Source organism: Rhinoraja longicauda, chromosome 38 (assembly GCF_053455715.1).
Source record: "Rhinoraja longicauda isolate Sanriku21f chromosome 38, sRhiLon1.1, whole genome shotgun sequence".
Classification (NCBI taxonomy): Eukaryota; Metazoa; Chordata; class Chondrichthyes; order Rajiformes; family Arhynchobatidae; genus Rhinoraja; species Rhinoraja longicauda.
The window spans coordinates 2,998,749-3,022,186 of NC_135990.1; the positions used below are offsets into that span (position 1 = coordinate 2,998,749).

The 23,438-nt window shown below is 47.8% G+C and overlaps 2 protein-coding genes across 2 annotated transcripts in view; both read right to left on the minus strand.

Moving 5' to 3' along the window:
- Positions 1–1,876: 1,876 nt before the first annotated feature.
- Positions 1,877–13,643, minus strand: LOC144610927 (lysyl oxidase homolog 1-like). Its single transcript, XM_078429935.1, has 4 exons — positions 13,493–13,643; positions 9,382–9,477; positions 7,797–7,912; positions 1,877–5,725 (listed from the first exon to the last, which is right to left on the minus strand). The coding sequence occupies exons 1-4, from the start codon at positions 13,634–13,636 to the stop codon at positions 5,719–5,721; spliced, it is 363 nt and encodes a 120-aa protein (XP_078286061.1). The 5' UTR covers positions 13,637–13,643; the 3' UTR covers positions 1,877–5,718.
- A 5,260-nt stretch (positions 13,644–18,903) lies between these two features.
- Positions 18,904–23,438, minus strand: part of LOC144610858 (lysyl oxidase homolog 1-like) — a 14,222-nt gene continuing 9,687 nt past the window's right edge. Inside the window, exon 2 of the mRNA XM_078429827.1 lies at positions 18,904–19,013. Coding sequence (XP_078285953.1) covers positions 18,904–19,013 — 110 coding nt within the window. The remainder of the gene's footprint in view (positions 19,014–23,438) is intronic.

Below are 23,438 nucleotides of genomic sequence, written 5' to 3' on the forward strand. Positions count from 1 at the left end.
GAGAGTGGTGAATCTGTGGAATTCTCTGCCACAGAAGGTAGTTGAGGCCAGTTCATTGGCTATATTTAAGAGGGGGTTAGATGTGGCCCTTGTGGCTAAAGGGATCAGGGGGTATGGAGAGAAGGCAGGTACGGGATACTGAGTTGGATGATCAGCCATGATCATATTGAATGGCGGTGCAGGCTCGAAGGGCCGAATGGCCTACTCCTGCACCTATTTTCTATGTTTCTATGACCCATTGAGATACCCCAGCACTTTGCATCCCTCTATCTATCAACACCCATATAAATGAGGATGAATGAAGGACATTCCTTTAGGAAGGAGATGAGCAAGAATTTCGTTACTCCAGTGCGTTGTGTCTATTTGCATAAACCAGCATTTGAAGTTACTTGTTTCTACCTTTAGAGTATAAAGGTTAGTAATTCAGCATGGAAACAGGCCCTTCAGCCCATTGTGTCCATGCCAGCCTTCAATCACCCATTCACACTAATTCAACGTTATCCCACTTTCTTTAGTCAGAGGGCGGTGAATCTGTAGAATTCATTGCCACAGAAGGCCGAGGTGGCCGTCAATTGATATTTTAAAGGCAGAGATAGATAAATTCTTGATTAGGACAGATGTCAGAGGTTATGGGGAGAAGGCAGGAGAATTGGGGTAGGAGGGAGAGATAGATCAGACAATAGACAATAGGTGCAGGAGTTCAGCCATTCAGCCCTTCGAGCCAGCACCGCCATTCAATGTGATCATGGCTGATCATTCTCAATCAGTTCCTGCCTTCTCCCCATACCCCCTCACTCCGCTTTCTTTAAGAGCTCTATCTATCCATGATTGAATGGCAGAGTAGACTTGATGGGCCGAATGGCCCAATTCTGCTCCTATCACTTACAAAAGACAACAAATAAATACGTAGTGAAGCTACATCAGCTTGTTATCGAAACGTGCATTGAATTTTCTTTATTTTTTTTTAATATTGCAATTATACATCCAGCCTACAAAAGTTCAGTAAAAATCAACAATTTCCTGTGAAATATTTCTGCTATTTTAAGTAATGCATACACACGGTTACCAAGGCAGAGTCTTTGAGTGCAACTTTATATAATCTTAAGTGATTAACATGGGTTGAGTTAAAGACCAACGATACAGTAGAATTACGTTAACTGTCAGGTTGTCCAGTTTATGAGACCTGAGTACTCGAAATAGAACCACAAGCCAGTTCCGTGAACAATGTGTAGGAAGGAACTGCAGATGCCTGTTTAAACCGTAGATACAAAATGTTAGAGTAACTCAGCGGGACAGGCAGCATCTCTGGAGAGAAGGAATGGGTGATGGTATCTAAAGAAGGGACTACGGGAGTCAAGATCGCCCTGTTAACAGAAGGGTGCAAGGTCTATTCAGCCTTTGTGACCAACTCTCTCTGATTTCCTTGATTAAGGCAGAGATAGACAAATTCATAATCATAATTATAATCATACTTTATTAGCCAAGTATGTTTTGCAACATATGAGGAATTTGATTAGATTCTTGATTAGAACGGGTTATGTGGTGAAGGCAGGAAAATTGGGTTAGGATGCAGAGATCAGTCATGATTGAATGGCGGAGTGGAGTCGATGGGCCGAATGGCCTAATTCTATAACTCCTATAACTTGTGAACTTGTGATATCCAAGGTTAATTTTAGTGTCTCCATTAATCGTGGGTTCCCAAGACATTGCTAATTAATAATTTATTCACAAAATGCTGGAGTAACTCAGCAGGTCAGGCAGCATCTCGGGAGAGAAGGAATGGGTGACGTTTCGGGTCGAGACCCTTCTTCAGTCTGAAGAAGTCTTCAGTCTTCTTCAGTCTGAAGAAGGGTCTCGACCCGAAACGTCACCCATTCCTTCTCTCCCGAGATGCTGCCCGACCTGCTGAGTTACTCCAGCATTTTGTGAATAAATCGATTTGTACCAGCATCTGCTGTTATTTTCTTATACTTGCTAATTGATAACGTAGCTATCTTCTTTGCTCTTTCAGGGACTGAGTCCTGGTTACTGACACTTACAATGCAGATATAGACTGTCAGTGGATTGGTGGAGGACAAAGAAGGGAGAGATTGAACTTTTCTTTTGCCTTCCATCACAGTGAGGAATGTGGAGGGGTCACTGTGGTGAGATGTTCATGTTAAAATATATTTTGTGTGTCCTGTTGCTTTTTATTGTTATGACTGTATGGCAAATGAAGTTCCTCGTATGTTGCAAAACATACTTGGCTAATAAAGTGTGATTGTGATCGATGGTGATTGTCACCCATTCCTTCTCTCCAGAGATCCTGCCCATCCCTGCTGAGTTACTCCAGCATTTTGCCTCTATCTTCGGCCTAAACCAGCATCTGCAGCTCCTTCCAACACACATTTTTCCAGCCGATCGTTTTATGCTTTTATTCTGCGACTAAAAATTCTTCAACAGTATCCCACAAGCGTCTTTTCAGTTGGCTACCTTCAGTAGACAGGGAATCATTATTTTCCTGTCAGTAGTAATGAGAGTTTGTTTACTGCAGATGTGATATTTACAGAGATATACAGGCTGAAACTCAATGAGCAGACCAAGGAGGGCAGGGAGAGAAACTTTAGCCAATAATGGTTCCTTCTGCGTTTGTGGTAGGTGGTTAAAATGCTGCCGCAACCTTGAAACCACCTTAGTTCTGCACTCCCAACTATCTTAAACAACGCTGTAAACCCTGGGACTTTCATAAAGAGTTTCCCCGAACATAAATGGCAAACCTTCCCTCTCTCGATCATTTGACGCCTTCTGTAACCAAGTTCATTTGTTGCACGCAATAGATCTTAGATGCGAACGATATCGCCACTTACCAATCCATCACTAGTTTAGTCCGAGACTCGGGAATATCAGGAGACTCTCTCTTCTCTCCCGGTAAGTGGATCATGAAGAACCAAAACGTTCCCAGTCCATTCCCTCCACAGAGGCTGCCCGACCCACCGAGTTCCTCCAGTTGCCGATAACAGCCGCGAAGAAACTGTCCCTGAATCTGGAGGTGTGCGTTTTCACACTTCTGTACCTCTTGCCTGATGGCAGAAGAGGGAGTGGCCGGGGTGCGATTGGTCCTTGATGATGCTGCTGGCCTTGCTGAGGCAGCGTGAGGTGTAGATGGAGTCAATGGAAGGGAGGTTGGTTCGTGTGACGGTCTGGGCTGCTGGCCTTGCCGAGGCAGCGTGAAGTGTAGATGGAGTCAATGGAAGGGAGGTTGGTTGGTGTGATGGTCTGGGCTGCTGGCCTTGCCGAGGCAGCGTGAAGTGTAGATGGAGTCAATGGAAGGGAGGTTGGTTGGTGTGATGGTCTGGGCTGCTGGCCTTGCCGAGGCAGCGTGAAGTGTAGATGGAGTCAATGGAAGGGAGGTTGGTTCGTGTGACGGTCTGGGCTGCTGGCCTTGCCGAGGCAGCGTGAGGTGTAGATGGAGTCAATGGAAGGGAGGTTGGTTGGTGTGATGGTCTGGGCTGCTGGCCTTGCCGAGGCAGTGTGAGGTGTAGATGGAGTCAATGGAAGGGAGGTTGGTTCGTGTGACGGTCTAGGCTGCTGGCCTTGCCGAGGCAGCGTGAGGTGTAGATGGAGTCAATGGAAGGGAGGTTGGTTCGTGTGATGGTCTGGGTTTGCGTCCACAATTCACTGCAATTCGAATGTGGTGCAAATAAAGGGCAGACTAATCATCTGCTGGAGTGTCATCCTGAGCTACCATCTGCCTCATTGGAGACCCTCGGACTATCCTTGATCGGACATGCCCGGCTTTATCTTACACTAAACATTATTCACGTTATTCCCTTTATCATGTATCTGTACACTGTGAATGGCTCGATTGTAATCATGTATTTTGTTTAGAATAGTTTAGAGATACGGTGCAGAAACAGGCCCTTCAGCCCATCGAGTCCATGCCGACCAGCGTTCCCTTCACACTTAAAAGAGAGTTAGATAGAGCTCTAGGGGCTAGTGGAATCAAGGGATATGGGGAGAAGGCAGGCACGGGTTACTGATTGTGGATGATCAGCCATGATCACAATGAATGGCGGTGCTGGCTCGAAGGGCCAAATGGCCTTTTCCTGCACCTATTTTCTATATTTCTATGAACTGCACCGAAGATAGACACAAAATGTCGGAGTAACTCAACGGGACAGGCAGCATCTTTGGAGAGAAGGAATGGGTGACGTTTGGGTCGAGACTCTTCATCAGACTGAGGGTCAGGGGAGGGGGAAACTAGAAGGTATGAAAAGGTAGAGAACAAAGTAGAGTCATCGATGAGCAATAAAAGATAGAGCCCACAATGGTCTATTGTTGGCTGTGGACAAGGTGATAACGAAGGGTTACAAATGGTGAAATTAGCAAGAGGACTAGGCTGGGGGAGGTTGAAGGTAGAGAAGTCACATTTCCTCCAATGTACATGTGGCCTCACTCTGACAGTGGAGGAGGCCCAGGACAGAAAGGTCAGTGTGGGAATGGGAGGGGGAGTTCAAAGTGTGTAGGCAGGAACTGCAGATGCTCGTTTATACCAAAAGTAGATGCAAAGTGCTGGAGTAACTCAGCAGGTCAGGCAGCATCTCTGGAGAAGGGTCCTGACCCGAAACGTCACCCATCCATTTTCTCCAGATGATGCCTGACCCGCTGAGTTACTCCGGTGTCTACATTAGATGAGCGGTGGTCTTGTCCAAAGATACTGGAGGAACAAGATGGAACTCTCGGTTGAAATCCCGTACATTGAAGTGTAGTACGCAAAGGAGCATAACGTCCGCCATTTTAGTAGGCAAAACCCGCCGTTCGCTCTGCCTCTCGCAGTGTAATCAGTGTTTTGGGGGAACAGTATGTGTGATGATACCGTGAAAATGCAGAATATATCTCATCTATCAATTCACAGATTTTTGGTATTTTTCTTTTTAAATGTTTCTGCAAGTTATTGCCTACTAAAATGGCGCCGTGACGTACTATGGTTTTTAGGGCCGAGTGGTCTATCTTGTTCCTCTAGTATCTTTGGTCTTGTCATTGTGTTCGGCATGTTGTGGGCCGAAGGGCCTGTTCTTATGCTGCGCCATTCTATGTTCTATGATATTCTGAGAAGGGTTGAAGGCTGGATAGGGCTTCCCCTGCCTGATCGAATCAAAGGGATGGACCCGACCAAAACATACTCGTTTGGGGAAGCTACAAAGGTTGGAAATGTTCGACCCAAAAATCTGTTCGAAAATGTTCAGCACTTTAAAGACCAAGGTGGGAAGATTCCTGATCCTGGCCAAAAACCGGGAGATCATGCAGGAATGTACTGATGTGGAAACCCAACCTTGATCTTCAATAGGCGAGGAAGAGTGAGTTGGGCTTAAGGGTTAACTTGCATCTATTTCTCACCTATTGAAAAGTGCCTCGGAGTAGATTGGTTTTCCTAATGGGCATGCCTGGATTGTAACAGGGGTGACAATAAAGAGTGGCTTTTCCTGATGTGCACACACGCACACGCACACGCACACGCACACGCACACGCGCGCTGGCTGTCGGGTCCGTGCGGAGGTTTATACACAGTGGGGTCGGCTCCAGTTCCACAGGTCTCTTGGTACCCCTGTTAGATACTTTGGTTGTGACTGAACTCCTAGTGACCAGCAACCAAACGCCAGCCGCTGCATGATAAAGTTCCGCCCGCACTAGAAGATCAAGCTGTGGAGATGCCGTGTTTTGAAACTCAAAACTTGCAGATCAGGACCTGGGAAATTAAAAAAAACAAAATGGCAGTGAAAGCAGCAACAAACAGCCTCCACATCCCTCACCTCAAGAACAAGCAGGCCCGAGCAGAATCTATACACTAAAACTCTCGTTTGTTTGTTCCTGAACTACAGCCAAAACGGTACACGGTAGCGCGACAATTTTAGGCCCACCTTACTCACCGCCGTCCCTTGGGTGCTAATGGAAGAAGTTTCATTGAAATCGGTGTTATATTTTTTAAGTTATTCACATTTTAAAGTTTAAATCTATCTCCTAGGGAGAGAGGGGGGAGGAGGGAGGGCGGTAGGGGGGAGGGAGGGGGGGATAAGGGGAGTTGAGGGGGATGGAGTGGAGGGGGGAGGGGATGAGGGAGGGGAAAATGGGGGATGGAGGGGAGAGAGAGGGTAGAGAAAAGGGAGAGGGAGGGGAGAGGGAAAGGGAGAGGGGGAGGGGGGAGGAGGGGGAGGGGAGAGGGTGCTGCACCAATGCAGGAGAGGTTTGGGCCCAACGGGTCCACTTGGTCTAGTTTTATTATAAATACAGAAAAAAAGAACTGCAGAAGCCGGTTTAAACCGAAGATAGACACAAAATGCTGGAGTAACTCAGCGGGTCAGGCAGCATCTCTGGAGAGAAGGAATGGGTGACGTTTCGGGTCGAGACCCTTCTTCAGACTGATGTCAGGGGAGGGGGAGATACATAGATAAGGAAGTGTAGGGGGTGAAAATAGGACAAAGGGCATGGAGATCGAGGAAAATGTGGAACAGACCATTGTTAGTTGGGAGAAGATAACAACTGACATCCTGACATCAGTCTGAAGAAGGGTCTCGACCCGAAACGTCACCCATTCCTTCTCTCCAGAGGTGCTGCCTGTCCCATTGAGTTACTCCAGCATTTTGTGTCTATCTTCGGTTTAAACTAGCATCTGCAATTCCTTCCTGCTCATAAGGGGAATATATTATGGTGGATGTGCAGACTATTTTACCCAGAGTAGATTGAATCAAGAGCCAGAGGACATAGGTTTAAGGTGAGGGGGAAAGATTTAATAGGAACCCGAGGGGCAACGTTTACACGTAAAGGGTGGTGGGTTGATGGAACAAGGTGCCAGAGGAGGTAGTCGAGGCAGGTAGAATAGGAACAATTGAAAGACGTTTGGACAGGTACAGTACAGGTTAGGAAAGGTTAGAGAGTTATGAGCCCAAAGTGGGCAGGTGGGACTACAATAGATAAGTATCTTGATCAGCATGGGCAAGTTGGGCCGAAGGGCCTGTTTCCATGCTGAATTACTCTACCTTCAGTCAGAGGGTGGTGAATCTGTGGAATTCTTTGCCATAGAAGGCTGTGGAGGCCAAGTCAGTGGATATTTTTAAGGCAGAGATAGATAGATTCTTGATTAGTACGGGTGTCAGGGGTTATGGGGAGAAGGGAGGAGAATGGGGTTTGGAGGGATAGATAGATCAGCCATGATTGAATGGTGGAGTAGACCTTAGTTTAGTTTAGTTTAGTTTAGTTTAGAGATACAGCGCGGAAACAGGCCCTTCGGCCCACCGAGTCCGCGCCGACCAGCGATCCCCGCACACTAACACTATCCTACACCCACTAGGGACAATTTTTAAATTTACCAAGCCAATTAACCTACAAACCTGCACGTCTTTGGAGTGTGGGAGGAAACCGAAGAACTTGGAGAAAACCCACGCAGGTCACGGGGAGAACGTACAAACTCCGTACAGACAGCATTCGCTGTAAGGCAGCAACTCTACCGCTGCGCCACCATACTTGATGGCCTACTTCTGCTCATATCACTTATAGAAACATAGAAACATAGAAAATAGGTGCAGGAGTAGGCCATTCGGCCCTTCGAGCCTGCACCGCCATTCAATATGATCATGGCTGATCATTCAGCTCAGTAGCCTGTACCTGCCTTCTCTCCATACCCCCTGATATCTTTAGCCACATCTAACTCCCTCTTAAATATAGCCAATGAACTGGCCTCATGATCATGATCTTATGATCTTATGATCTTACAATCTTATGATCTTATGATCTTATGACTCAAAGGATATTAATATACTTACTGTGTTATTTTACAGTTTGTAGTAGAAACATGTTGTCCTGTGTAGTGAATGTTGCATCTGACCACATTGTTAGTGAAATCGGATTCTGCTATAAGGTAATTGGGATTTACTTGAAGCTGTAACATAAAAAGACAAATATAAAGATATATACACACACAAGGAACCATAGATCCTGGAATCTGGAACAAAACACAAAGTTCTGGAGTAACTAATTAGGTCGGGCAGCATAAGTCCATTAGTTCACAGGTGATCAGAGCAGAATTAGGCCATTCAGCCCATCAAGTCTATTCCGCCACTCAATCATGGCTTATCTATCCTTCCATTTCAACCTGCCTTCTCCCCGTAACCCCTGACACCTGTACCAATCAAGAAGCCCATCTATCTCTGCCTTTTAGACAATAGACAATAAAACTAAGGAGCTGATTGTGGACTTTAGAAGGGCTAAACATCCAAGGACGTACACGCCACTGGAGATAAATGGGTCTACTGTGGATAGGGTGAGCAGCTTTAAATACCTGGGAGTCCGCATCACAGAGGATCTGACGTGGGCAACGCACATTGCCGCACTGGTGGGTAAGGCTAAGCAGCGCCTTTACCACCTTAGACAACTGAGGAAATTCAGAGTGTCTCTGAGGATCCTTCATTGCTTCTACTCTGGGGCTGTAGAGAGCATCCTGTCCGGCAACATCACAGTCTGGTTTGGGAACAGCTCTGCCCAGGACAGGATGGCCCTGCAGAGAGTAGTGCGTTCGGCAGAACGCACCATGGGAACTACACTCGCCCCCCTGCAGGACCTATACATCAGGAGGTGCAGATCCAGAGCAAGCAAGATTATGGGGGACCCCTGCCACCCCAGTAACGGACTGTTCCAGATGCTACGGTCAGGCAAACGCCTCCGCTGTCACGCTGTGAAAACGGAGAGGATGAGATGGAGTTTCTTCCCACAGGCTATCAGGACTGTTAACTATTATATCTCCAGAGACTAAATTTTGTCTTCTCTATATTAACTTATTAACTTTATTTATATGCTGTAACTGTAATTCTTTTTTGTGCACAATCCGCAGGCATTGCCACTTTCATTTCACTGCACATCGTGTATGTGTATGTGACAAATAAACTTGACTTGAACTTGACAATAGACAATAGGTGCAGGAGGAGGCCATTTGGCCCTTCGAGCCAGCACCGCCATTCAATGTGATCATGGCTGATCATTCTCAATCAGTACCCCGTTCCTGCCTTCTCCCCATACCCCCTGACTCCACTATCCTTAAGAGCTCTATCTAGCTCTCTCTTGAATGCATTCGGAGAATTGGCCTCCACTGCCTTCTGAGGCAGAGAAGTATCTATTGACTTGGCCTCCACAGCCTTCTGTGTCATCTGTGGAGGAATGGATAGGGGATGTTTAGGGTCGGAAACCTTCTTCAGACACCTTCTGTCTGAATCAGTGTCCCGACCCAAAGCGTTACCTCTCCATTCCCTCCACAGATGCTGCCCGACCCTATGAGTTACTCCAGCACCTTGTGTTTTGCTACAAAAATATTGACTTCACAATATTAAGCAAAGCAACAATTGGGTAGCTACGTACCTTGAGAATATAATTGCCCGGCTGGACGTCCGTGATATCAATCCACTGACAGTCTATATCTGCATTGTAAGTGTCATAGCAACCAGGACTCAGTCCCTGAAAGAGCAAAGAAGATAGCTACCTTATTAATTAGCAATGTCTTGGGAACCCACGATTAATAGAGACACAAAAATCAACCTTAGATATCACAAGTTCACAAGTTATAGAATTAGGCCATTCGGCCCATCGACTCCACTCCGCCATTCAATCATGGCTTTATTCACAAAATGCTGGAGTAACTCAGCAGGTCAGGCAGCATCTCGGGAGAGAAGGAATGGGTGACGTTTCTTCTTCAGACTGAAGAAGGGTCTTGACCAGAAACGTCACCCATTCCTTCTCTCCCGAGATGCTGCCTGACCTGCTGAGTTACTCCAGCATTTTGTGAATAAATCGATTTGTACCAGCATCTGCAGTTATTTTCTTATTCAATCATGGCTGATCTCTGCATCCTAACCCAATTTTCCTGCCTTCACCACATAACCCTTGACACCCGTTCTAATCAAGAATCTAATCAAATTCATCGTATGTTGCAAAACATACTTGGCTAATAAAGTATCATATCATATATATACAGCCGGAAACAGGCCTTTTCGGCCCTCCAAGTCCGTGCCGCATAGTGATCCCCGTACATTAACACTATCCGGCATGGTAGCGCAGCGGTAGAGTTGCTGCTTTACAGCGAATGCAGCGCCGGAGACTCAGGTTCGATCCTGACTACAGGTGCTGCACTGTAAGGAGTTTGTACGTTCTCCCCGTGATCTGCGTGGGTTTTCTCCGAGATCTTCGGTTTCCTCCCACACTCCAAAGACGTACAGGTATGTAGGTTAATTGGCTGGGTAAATGTAAAAATTGTCCCTAGTGGGTGTAGGATAGTGTTAATGTACGGGGATCGCTGGGCGGCACGGACTTGGAGGGCCGAAAAGGCCTGTTTCCGGCTGTATATATATGATATATGATATGATATGATGATGATCCTACACACACTAGGGACAATTTTTACATTTACCCAGCCAATTAACCTACATACCTGTACGTCTTTGGAGTGTGGGAGGAAACCGAAGATCTCGGAGAAAACCCACGCAGGTCACGGGGAGAACGTACAAACTCCTTACAGTGCAGCACCCGTAGTCAGGATCGAACCTGAGTCTCCGGCGCTGCATTCGCTGTAAAGCAGCAACTCTACCGCTGCGCTACCGTGCCGCCCTTTATGATTATGATTATGAATTTGTCTATCTCTGCCTTAATCAAGGAAATCAAGGATATCAGAGAGAGCTGGCCACAAGGGCTGAATAGACCCTGCTAAGAGAACATTGCCTTTAGAGTTTCGTTAGAGTCTGAGTTTGGTTTATTGTCACGTGTACTGAGGTACAGTGAAAAGCTTTTGTCATGTGCTAACCGCTCAGCGGAAAGACGATGCATGATTACAATCGAGGCGTTCACAGTGTACAGATGCACCGCACAGAGGTCAAGAAGGCAGGGAGGCCAAGAGGAAGGCCAAAGCTTCACTACATGGACACGATGAAAAGAGAGGTGGCACACTGTAACGCCGGCACTGGCAACTGCTTAGGACCGGAGGATGTGGAGAGAGGACCACCATGAGGGTACAAAGCTCCCAGAGAGAGACCCACACAGTCATAGGCAGGACATACCAACTCCACACAGACAGCACCCGTAGTCAGAATTGAACTCGGGTCTCTGGTGCTGTGAGGCAGCAACTCTACCGCTGCGCCACCATGTGCCGCCCTCCGTAGTCCAGCACAGGAACAGGTCCTCCAGTCCACAATATCTGTGCCGAACAGGAGGCCGAGGCCAAATCTTATCTGCCTGCACGTGATCCATATCCCTCCATTCCTTGCGTCATTTTACCCTGCAGTTGGATGGCGCAGCGGTAGAGTTGCTGCCTTACAGAGAATGCAGCGCCGGAGACCCGGGTTCGATCCCGACTACGGGCGCCGTCTGTTCGGAGTTTGCACGTTCTCCCCGTGACCTGCGTGGGTCTTCTCCGAGATCTTCGGTTTCCTCCCACACTCCAAAGACGTACAGGTTTGTAGGTCAATTGGCTGGGCAAATGTAGTGGGTGTAGGATAGTGTTAGTGTGCGGGGATCGCTGGGCGGCGCGGACCCGGTGGGCCGAAAGGGCCTGTTTCCGCGCTGTATCTCTAAACTAAACCAAACTAAAGTTGTTGATAATATCTCAAGTTGTGCAGGAAACCGAATCATTAAGGGAAACAAATCCATTCTTTGAAAGATCATCAAATTGCCCTCCTCTCTTGCCCTCTCCCCGCAGCTCTGCAATTTATTTCTTTTCAATTAGATATTCAATTCCATTTAGAAAATTATCCTTGAATTGTTTCCAAGATCCATTCAGGCAGTGTAATCTAATGCTTCATGAAAATTCTCAGCTCCCCTCAATTACCTGAAATGTATGTCTCCTGGCTAAATAACCTTCCTGCCAATGTAATTGTCCCATTTTTAACGTCTGTGCAATGTGGAGTACATTACCAACTCATTGAGGCTCGACAAATATTTATCTAAAGAAGCGGTTTATTTACAATGGGAAGGAACTGCAGATGCTGGTTTAAAGTGAAAATAGACCAATCTTAGAGAAGTGTATAAAATCATGAGAGGAATAGATCGGGTAGATGCACAGAGTCTCTTACCCAGAATCGAGGACCAGAGGACATAGGTTTAAGGTGAAGAAAAATCTGAGAGGTAACTTTTTCACACAAAGGGTGGTGGGTGTATGGAACAAGCTGCCAGAGGAGGTAGTTGAGGCTGGGACTATCCTAACATTTAAGAAACAGTTAGACAGGTACATGGATGGGACAGGTTTGGAGGGATATGGACCAAACGTGGGCAGGTGGGACTAGTGTAGCTGGGACATGTTAGCCGGTGTGGGCAAGTTGGGCCGAAGGGCATGTATTACTCTATGACTCAATAGACACAAAAAGCTGGAATAACTCAGTGGGACAGACAGCATCTCTGGAGAAAAGGAATAGGTGATGTTTTGGGTTGAGACCTTTCTTTAGACTTCTGATCCTTCTTCAGATGCTGCCCGATCCGTTGAGTTACTCCAGTGTTTTGTGTCTATCTTTGGTATAAACCAGCATCTGCGGTTTAGTGCAGTTCAGTTTGGTTTAGTTTAGTTTAAAGATAGAGCGGAAACAGGCCCTTCGGTCCATCTAGTCTGCACTGACCATCGATTCCCACACACCAGCATTATCCTACATACTAGGGACAACTTTACAATTTTACCAAAGCCAATTAACCTAGTCTGGAGAAGGGTCTCGACCCGAAACGTCACCCATTCCTTCTGTCCTGAGATGCTGCCTGACCCGCTGAGTCTACCTTTGATTTAAACCAGCATCTGCAGTTTTTTTTCCTACACAAGAGGAAAGATTGAAAAGACTGGGCTTGTATTCACTGGAGTTTTGAAGGATGAGAGGGGATCTTATAGAGACATATAAAATTATAAAAGGACTGGACAAGTTAGATGCAGGAAAAAAATTCCCAGTGTTGGGTGATTCCAGAACCAGGGGACACAGTCTTAGAATAAAGGGGAGGCCATTTAAAATTGAGGTGAGAAGGAACTTTTTCACCCAGAGAGTTGTGAATTTGTGGAATTCTCTGCCACAGAGGGAAGTGGAGGCCAATTCACTGGATGAATTTAAGAGAGAGTTAGATAGAGCTCTAGAGGCTAGTGGAATCAAGGGATATGGGGAGAAGGCAGGCACGGGTTACTGATTGTGGATGTTCAGCCATGATCACAATGAATGGCGGTACTGGCTCGAAGGGCTGAATGGCCTCCTCCTGCACCTATTTTCTATATTTCTATGTTAACCTACAAACCTGTGCATCTTTGGACAGTGGGAGGAAACCGGAGCACCCGGAGAAAACCCACGCAGTCACAGGGAGAACGTGAACAAACAAACTCCATAAACTCCACCCGTAGTCAGGATCGAAGCCCGGGTCTCTGACGCTGTGTGGCAGCGCCTCTAACACTGTGCCACCGTGCTGCCACTTTGCGTCTGCCATGGGAGATGGCTCCTTTGGCTGGAGGCCCACTTCCTACCTGAGTGTGCGATGTACAGGCGTAACGCTTCAAGTGACCGAAGTCACACGTGGTGTCCTCAAGGCAGAAGCTGGCCTTGTGACCCTCAGCTACCTTCCTGCCACTGACCGCATCGAGCAGGTCATAGTGGCTGAACTCATCCATGCTGTGGTAGTGCCTGGAAACAAAACGAGCAGCACAAATTAATGGAGACATCAAGAGTCTAGTCGGGGAAGAAGGTTCTCTGCCCGAAACGTCACCCATTCCTTCTCTCCAGAGATGCTGCCTGTCCCGCTGAGTTACTCCGGCATTTTGTGCCTATCACAAATCCAGAGTGTTTCAGTTAGAAACATAAAAAAATAAGTGCAGGAGGAGGCCATTCGGCCCTTCGAGCCAGCACCGCCATCCATTGTGATCACGGCTGATCATCCACAATCAGTAACCCGTGCCTGCCTTCTCCCCATATCCCTTGTTTCCGCTAGTCCCTAGAGCTCTATCTAACTCTAACTACAGTTTAGTTTAGAAACATAGAAAATAGGTGCAGGAGTAGGCCATTCGGCCCTTCGAGCCTGCACCGCCATTCAATATGATCATGGCTGATCATCCAGCTCAGTAACCTGTACCTGCCTTCCCTCCATACCCCCTGATTCCTTTAGCCACAAGCCCTTGTGATGTTTATTATATGTGGGTGAGGTGAAAACAAGTTACAGTCAATGAGATCCAACAAGATGTATTCAAGAGAGAGTTAGATTTAGCTCTTGGGGGCTAACGGAAATTTTGGATGGTCGGCCATGATTATATTGAATGGCGGTGCTGGCTCGAAGGGCCGAATGGCCTCCTCCTGCACCAGTTTCTATGTTTCTAAGACGAAGTTGGAAACTAGTACATTGACTAGGGGGTGGTGCGGGTGGGGGAACTATGCTTGCTCTGAACGTACATGGTGTGAATTTGAAAAGCTTAGTCCATTCTTATTGCGAATGGGTTATCCTGCAGTTGGCACTTATTTGATGAACTGCAGGGTTTCTGCCAGTATGTCCTGCTGTTTACCGTTGCAGCTGGAGTATGTAGTCGGCTTCATGCAGGGGAACCATCTAGCTTTGCTATTCTTGGCCTTGGAGCCCACCCTCCGAAGCCAAATTTGAAAATAATCCATCACCTTAATGAATATTTTAACCTACAAAACAACACCAAAAGGTCAACAATTCCGGCACTCTGACATCGAAGATTAAAACACCAGAGAGTTATGTCAGTTACTTTGGAGTCTGAAGAAGGGTCCTGACCCGAAACGTCACCCATTCCCTCTTTCCAGAGATGCTGCCTGTCCCGCTGAGTTACTCCAGCACTTTGTGTCTATCTTTGGCGTAAACCAGCATCTGCAGTTCCTTCCTACACACTTCAGTTGAGGTATTGAAGGTCGGTAGGCTAATTATACCTTGCCCCGAGTGTGTAGTTGGATGGTAGAGTTTGGGAGAGAGTTGATGGGAATGTGGAGGATAAAATGTGTTTGGGTATCGTTGGTGTACATAATCCTACCCTAACACGGTGGCACACTAGTAGAGTTGCTGCCTCACAGCGCCAGAGACCCAGGTAACATTCCTGACTGTGGGTGCTGTCTAAGTGGAGTTTGCATGTTCTCCCTGTGACCTGCGTGGGTTTTCCCCAGGTGCTCCAGTTTCCTCTCACATTCCAAAGACGTGCAGGTTAATTGGCAAAGTTTGCAGGTTAATTGGCTTGTGTAAATTATCCCTAGTGTGTGGGGACAAGACGGGTGATCGCTGGTCGGTCCGAACTCAGTGGGCCGAAGGGCCTGTTTCCATGCTGTATCTCAAAATTAAACCAAACAAAGTGGTTGGCAGGGACTCAATGGGCCAAATGTTTCTGCGCTGTACTGGAGAAAATTGGAGAATATTGGCGAATTTATAAACCACCTGACCAAGTGACCCGTAGGGCCCAAACCTCTCCTGCATTGGTGCAGCACCCTCTCCTCCCCCCTTTCCTCCCCCCCTCCCCCCTCCCCCCTCTCCTCAACCCCCCCCCCTCTCCCTTCTCCCCCACTCCCCCCTTCCCCCCTCCTCCCTTTAAACTTTAAAATGTGAATAACTTAAAAAATATAAGAACGATCTCAATAAAACTACTTGCATTATCACTAAAGTGACAATGGTGAGTAAGGTGGGCCTAAAACTGTCGTGCTATTGTGTATCGTTTTGGCTGAAGTTCAGTCACAAACAAGATAACAAACGAGAGTTTTAGTATATAGATTATGAATTTTAGAATCTCCATACCCATCCCACAAAACTGCACTGAAATGCATTCAAAGATATAATTACTATTAGCAATCTTTAATAATACACATCAGGGGAAAAAAACTCCTTTACTGCAAGTTGACCGATTTATAAATCTTATATTCCATTAACGTGAAATAGGACAAGCCATTTTTGCGTCGTTGATGCATCCACAGAATGTGGTGGACACTAACTGGTCTTGGATTTACTTTACACCCCTCGTAGCCTCTCCTCTGCGCCATTTCCTGGGGCAAAATCTCTTAACCACATTGCACTGTATCTCTGGTTACAGTAGAGTTGAGTTTAGAGTTTAGAGATTCAGTGTGGAAACAAGCCCTTCGGCCCACTGAGTCCATGCCATCCGGCGATCCACACCTGGAGTACTGTGTGCGGTTTTGGTCTCCAAATTTGAGGAAGGACATTCTTGCTATTGAGGGCGTGCAGCATAGGTTCACGAGGTTAATTCCCAGAATGGCGGGACTGTCGTATGTTGAAAGACTGGAGCGACTGGGCTTGTATACTCTGGAATTTAGAAGGCTGAGAGGGGATCTTATTGAAAAATATAAGATTATTAAGGGATTGGACACGCTAGAGGCAGGAAACATGTTCCCAATGTTGGGGGAGTCCAGAACCAGGGACCACAGTTTAAGAATAAGGGGTAGGCCATTTAGAATGGAGATGAGGAAAACTTTTTCACTCAGTGAGTTGTAAATCTGTGGAATTCTCTGCCTCAGAAGGCAGTGGGGGCCAATTCTTTGAATGCATTCAAGAGAGAGTTAGATAGAGCTCTTAATGATAGCGGAGTCAGGGGTATGGGGAGAAGGCAGGAACGGGGTACTGATTGTGGATGATCAGCCATGATCAAATTGAATGGCGGTGCTGGCTCGAAGGGCCGAATGGCCTCCTCCTGCACCTATTGTCTATTGATCCTAGTCCTAGATGCTAGAGAGGACACTAGTCCTTTCCTACATACTGGGGACAATTTCCAGAAGCCAATAAACCTGCATGTCTTTCGAACGTGTGAGGAAACTGGAGCACCTGGAGAAAACCCACGCGGTCACGGGGAGAACGTACAAACTCCGTGCAGACAGCACCCACAGTCAGGATCGAATCCCGGGTCTCTGACGCTGTGAGGCAGCAACTCTACCACTGCGCCACCGTGCCGAAAGACTCAATGCAGATGGCAGATTTCAGTGATCTGGGTGCACTGAACCATTGAATTGCATCTTTACAACGATCTCTGAGTGTTATTTCAGACTTCTGTTGTGTATATAATTGATAAAACCTGAGAATCACAGATAGAATCATTAAAATGCAAAGGTCTGGTGGAGTGAGAAAATTAAGATGGCACGTTAACTCAATTTCTTGCATGACATACAGTAGGTTTACAGTCCCATAAAACAACTGGCATTAATATCTTAATATTCACAAAATGCTGGAGTAACTCAGCAGGTCAGGCAGCATCTCGGGAGAGAAGGAATGGGTGACGTTTCGGGTCGAGACCCTTCTTCAGACTGATGTCAGGGGAGGGGGCGGGACAAAGATAGGATGTAGTTGGAGACAGGAAGACAGTGGGAGAACTGGGAAGGGGGAGGGGAAAGAGAGGGACAGAGGAACTATCTGAAGTTAGAGTAATCAATGTTCATACAGCTGGGGTGTAAGCTGCCCAAGCAAAATATGAGATGCTGTTCCTCCAATTTGCAGTGGGCCTCACTATAACAATGGAGGAGGCCATGACGGAAAGGTCAGACTGGGAGTGGGAGGGGGAGTTGAAGTGCTGAGCCACTGGGAGGTCAGGTTAATATCTTAATGTTCCAAGGTGCTTCGCTAATGCACAAATGGATGCACAGGATAGAGAAAGAGAGGTTTGAGAGTTAAATTAATCCATTCCCCTCACAGCCGCTCATTTAGTCAGTGGTAGCTCCAAATACAAGAATAGGCCAATTCCTCTGGTTTTGAATAACCACCCTCTCCCCCTCTGCTTTCACCCCCATATCCTCACCCTCCCCTTCCCTTCCCAACTAGACTTGCCTCCCTTCCCCCTCCTCCCACATTCCATCCCCCATCTTCAACCTTCTTAGTCCTGTCGGAAAATAACTGCAGACGCTGGTACAAATCGAAGGTAGACACAAAGTGCTGGAGTAACTCAGCGGGTCAGGCAGCATCTCTGGAGAGAAGGGATGGGTGACGTTTGGGGTCGAGACCCCCTTCTTCAGACTTCAGTCACTTCGCCCGCTGAGTTACTCCAACATTTTGTGAAAACTTTTTAGTTTAGTTTAGAGATACAGCGCGGAAACAGGCCCTGGAGTAACTCTGCGGGTTGGGCAGCATCTCTGGAGAGAAGGAATAGGCAAATGTATATCTATTCCTAGGTGTTCTGGTTTCCTCCAACACTATTCCTTCTCTCCCGAGATGCTGTCTGACCTGCTGAGTTACTCCAGCTTTTTGTGTCTCTCTTCGGTTTAATCTGAGGAAAGACGTTCTTGCCATAGAGGGAGTGCAGAGAAGGTTCACCAGATTGATCCCTGGGATGGCAGGACTTTCATATGAAGAAAGACTGGATAGACTCGGCTTGTACTCGCTGGAATTTAGAAGATTGAGGGGGGAATCTTATAGAAACTTACAAAATTCTTAAGGGGTTGGACAGGCTAGATGCAGGAAGATTGTTCCCGATGTTGGGCAAGTCCAGAACAAGGGGTCACAGTTTAAGGATAAGGGGGAAGTCTTTTAGGACCGAGATGAGAACGTTTTTTTTTACACAGAGAGTGGTGAATCTGTGGAATTCTCTGCCACAGAAGGTAGTTGAGGCCAGTTCATTGGCTATATTTAAGAGGGAAGTTAGATGTGGCCCTTGTGGCTAAAGGGATCAGGGGGTATGGAGAGAAGGCAGGTACAGGATACTGAGTTGGATGATCAGCCATGATCATATTGAATGGCGGTGCAGGCTCGAAGGGCCGAATGGCCTACTCCTGCACCTATTTTCTATGTTTCTTTGTTTCTATGAAAAGTGGCCTCTTCCTTCTCTCTCTCGAGATGCTGTCTGACCTGCTGAGTTACTCCAGCGTTTTGTGTCTCTCTTCGGCTTAAACCGGCCTCTGCAGTTCCTTCCCCCACGAGAGACGTAGACTATTGTGTAGGGCAGTCCCTGCTTCAACAATGCATTCCACTGCGGGCTGGATAATAGGTCCTGAGGGCCATATCTGTGGGTCCGATCAAAGCATCGGGGCTGCTATCAAGCTGTCCAGTCGTGTCGCTGGCTGCTAACAAACACAAGGACCATACTGACAGGAATGTTTAACTTGGAAAGCAACATCACTTGGCAGAGGATGTGGTGACAGCAACTCTTCCCCTTCACAAGCACAATGACTCATGCAGACCATGCACTGCATGTTTTCCTTGATAAAGCTGGCAGGAAAAACACTGACCCCATGCGAACATCATCTGCCTTCGAATGATCTCATCAGGGTCTGCTGAAGAAATTTGGTGTGTCTCTCTTTTGTTTGAGTATTTCTTGGTGCTGGTTGGAAAAGGGGAAGCATATTTCAGCTAACACAGCCATAGAGTTACTGGAAGCTATGCCCTGTGGGTCTCGTGTCATGGGAGCTGGAAAGGGCGGAGTGGAGAGAAGTGTGTGGGAAGGAACTGTTTAAAACGAAGATGGACGCGAAAAGCTGGAATATCTCAGCAGGTCAGGCAGCATCTCTGGAGAAAAGGAATAGGTGACGTTTCCGGTCAATAGACAATAGATGCAGGAGGAGGCCATTCGGCCCTTCGAGCCAGCACCGCCATTCATTGCGATCATGGCTGATCATTCACAATCAGTACCCCGTTCCTTCCTTCTCCCCATACCCCCTGACTCAGCTATCCTTAAGAGCTCTATCTAGCTCTCTCTTGAAAGCATCCAGAGAATTGGCCTCCACTGCCTTCTGAGGCAGAGAATTCCACAGGTTCACAACTCTCTGACTGAAAAAGTTTTTCCTCATCTCCGTTCTAAATGGCCTACTCCTTATTCTTAAACTGTGGCCCCTGGTTCTGGACTCCCCCAACATTGGGAACATGTTTCCTGCGCCTAATGTGTCCAATCCCTTAATAATCTTATACGTTTCAATAAGATACTTTGGCCATGATTCTTCTTCAGTCTGAAGAAGGGTCTCAACCCGAAACGTCACCTTTTCCGTTTCTCCAGAGACGCTGCCTGACCCGCTGAGTCCCTCCAGCTTTTTGTGTCTCTCTGGAGTGTAGAGAAGACTTACGAGAAGGTTGCCTGGACTTGAGGGTCTGAGCCACAGGGAGAGGTTGAGCAGGCTAGGACTCTATTCCTTGGAGCGCAGGAGGGTGAGGGGTGATCGTATAGAGGTGCACAAAGTCATGAGAGGAATGGGTAGGGTAAATGCACAGACTCTTTTACCCAGAGTAGGAGAATCAAGAAGGAGAGGACATGGGTTCAAGGTGGGTGGGGGGAAAGATTTATTAGGAACCTGAGGGGCAATTTTGTCACACAAAGAGTGGAAGGTGTACGGAACGAGCTGCAGGAGGAGGTAGTTGAGGCAGGTGCGAACACAATATTTATAAGACATTTGGACAGGTACATGGATAGGATAGGTTTTAGTGGGATATGGGCCAAACGCTGGTGGGTGGGACTAGTGTAGAATGGGCATGTTGGGCTGCATGGGCATGTTGGGCTTAAGGACTGGTATCATTCTGTGATTTTATAACGTACCAGGGGACCTAACACAATCAGAACGGGAGGAGAAGTCAAGTCAAGCCAAGTTAATTTTATTTGTACAGCACATTTAAAAACAACCCACGTTGACCAAAGTGCTGTACATCAGTTCAGGTACTAAGAACGAACATACAATGGCACACAAACATAACAGCACATACATAAACAGTTCACAGCGCCCCCTCAGAGGGCCTCAAACGCTAGGGAGTAGAAATAGGTTTTGAGCCTGGACTTAATCAATGGAGGGGGCAGTTCTGATGGGGAGAGGGATGCTGTTCCACAGTCTAGGAGCTGCAACCGCAAAAGATGAAGGTCCTTCAATTTTGCTCCACTGTTGTCAGCGGCTAATTGGATGCCTTGTCCTCTTTCACCCCGACCCCACTACATCCTAATTCTGTTGCTGCTTAGTAGTCCACCAATCACAACTTGAAACTACTTAGCAACTGATATCTACAGTCTTAGTTTAGTTTAGAGATAGAGGGCAGAAACAGGCCCTTCGGCCCACCGAGTCCGCACCGACCAGCGATCCCCGCACATTAACACCATCCTACACACACGATGGGCAATTTGCAATCTTTCCCAAAGCCAATTAACCTACACACCTGTACGTCTTTGGAGTGTGGGAGGAAATCGGAGCACACAGAGTAAACCCATGCAGGTCACGGTGAGAACGTACAAACTCCGTACAGACGGCGCCCGTGGTCAGGATCGAACTCGGGTTTTTAGATTTTAGATTTAGAGATACAGCTTGGAAACAGGCCCTTCGGCCCACCGAGTCCGCGCCGCCCAGCGATCCCCGCACACTAACACTATCCTACACACACTAGGGACAATTTTTACATTTACCCAGTCAATTAACCTACATACCTGTACGTCTTTGGAGTGTGGGAGGAAACCGAAGATCGGAGAAAACCCACGCAGGTCACGGGGAGAACGTACAAACTCCGCACAGACGGCGCCCGTAGTCGGGATCGAACCTGAGTCTCCGGCGCTGCATTCGCTGTAAGGCAGCAACTCTACCGCTGTGCAACCGTGCCGCCCCCACAGGTCTCTGGCGCTGTAAGACGGTAACTCTACCGCTGTGCTACCGTGCCGACCCATGATGCCAACCTGTTTGATTCTCCTTTATGCAAAGGCTAACAATTTAGTTACCATAAGACACAGGAGCAGAATTAGGCCATTTGGCCCATCAAGTCTGGACCACCATTCGATTGTGGCTGATCTATTTTTCCCTCTTAACTCCATTCTCCTGCCTTATAGACAATAGACAATAGACAATAGGTGCAGGAGTAGGCCATTCAGCCCTTCGAGCCAGTACCGCCATTCAATGCGATCATGGCTGATCACTCTCAATCAGTACCCCGTTCCTGCCTTCTCCCCATACCCCCTCACTCCGCTATCCTTAAGAGCTCTATCCAGCTCTCTCTTCTAAGCATCCAACGAACTGGCCTCCACTGCCTTCTGAGGCAGAGAATTCCACACCTTCACCACTCTCTGACTGAAAAAGTTCTTCCTCATCTCCGTTCTAAATGGCCTACCCCTTATTCTTAAACTGTGGCCCTTTGTTCTGGACTCCCCCAACATTGGGAACATGTTTCCTGCCTCTAATGTGTCCAAGCCCCTAATTATCTTATATGTTTCAATAAGATCCCCCCTCATCCTTCTAAATTCCAGTGTTCCCCCTGTAACCTTTGTTGCCCTCGCTAATCAGGAGCCTATCAATCTCTGCTTTTAATCTCTCCAATGACTTGGCCTCCACTGCCGTCTGCGGCAATGAATTCCGAAGGGGAAACTGGAGTTTGTGTCCTTGTGACTTTGAGGCCAAGTGTTAGAATTGGCAGGTTGGTGGCAGCTGTAAGATCCTTTGTCCATATTGGCACAGTCCGGCCTTTGTGGCGGTGAAACTTTCGACTTTGTTTATAACGAATTCTTCACATAGTTTGCAAGCTCGGTGTTGTGTAATTATGGACAGGCAACGAAACCCCAGCCAAAATGCGATCGGGGAACAAACAACATGTTATTGTTGACTCAGGATCGCAGGGCAGTTTTTCTCAGGGGAGATGTGTTAGTGAGATCTCAATGGGAAGCACCTGGAATTAGAGCTTGCAATGGGTTTTGCTCAGTGGAGCCTTCCTCGTGGCTCAACTCAGAGCAGTATCTCTTTGGACATCTATACACTAAAGCTCTCGTTTGTTTGTTTGTTTGTTCCTGAACTACAGCCAAAACGGTACACGGTAGCGCGGCAATGTTAGGCCCAACTTACTCACCGTCGTCCCGTTGGAAGAAGTTTCATTGAGATCGGTGTTATATTTTTTAAGTTATTCACATTTTAAAATTTAAATCTATCTCCTAGGGAAGGAGGGGGGAGGGAGGGAGGGGGGAGGATAAGGGGGGGTTGAGGGGGATTGGAGTGAGGGGGAGGGGAGGAGGTAGGGGGAGGAGGGAGGGAAGGGGTAGGGGATGGAGTGGGGGGGAGGGGAGGAGGTAGGGGAGGAGGGAGGGAGGGAGGGGGAGCATAAGGGGGGTTGAGGGGGATGGAGTGAGGGGAGGGGAGGAGGTAGGGGAAGGGAGGAGGGAGGGGGGGAGGGGAATGGGGGGAGGTGGGAGGATAAGGGGGATGGAGTGGGGGGGATGGAGTGGGGAGAGGGGAGGAGGTTAGGGGAGGGAGGGAGGGGAGAGGGAGGGAATGGGGGGAGGGGAGGGGGAGGGAGGATAAGGGGGGGGTTGAAGGGGATGGAGTGGGGGGAGGGGAGGAGGGTAGGGGGAGGAGGGAGGGAGGGGGAGGATAAGGGGGGGGTTGAGGGGGATGGAGTGGGGGGAGGGGTGGAGGTAGGAGGAGGAGGGAGGGAGGGAGGGGGGGAGGGGAATGGGGGGGAGGGGAGAGGGGAGGGAGGGGGGGTGGGGGGAGGAGAGGTGTTGCACCAATGCAGGAGAGGTTTGGGCCAACGGGTCCACTTGGTCT

What these genes read in the sequence shown, in the direction of transcription:
- LOC144610927 (XM_078429935.1), bottom strand. Translation starts at nt 13,636, where the DNA reads ATGGATGAGTTCAGCCACTATGACCTGCTCGATGCGGTCAGTGGCAGG. An exon ending in CCTGTACATCGCACACTCAG is followed by an intron (nt 9,478 to 13,492) that starts GTAGGAAGTGGG and finishes TTGCTCTTTCAG; the next exon opens with GGACTGAGTCCTGGTTGCTA. An exon ending in CGGGCAATTATATTCTCAAG is followed by an intron (nt 7,913 to 9,381) that starts GTACGTAGCTAC and finishes TTTATGTTACAG; the next exon opens with CTTCAAGTAAATCCCAATTA.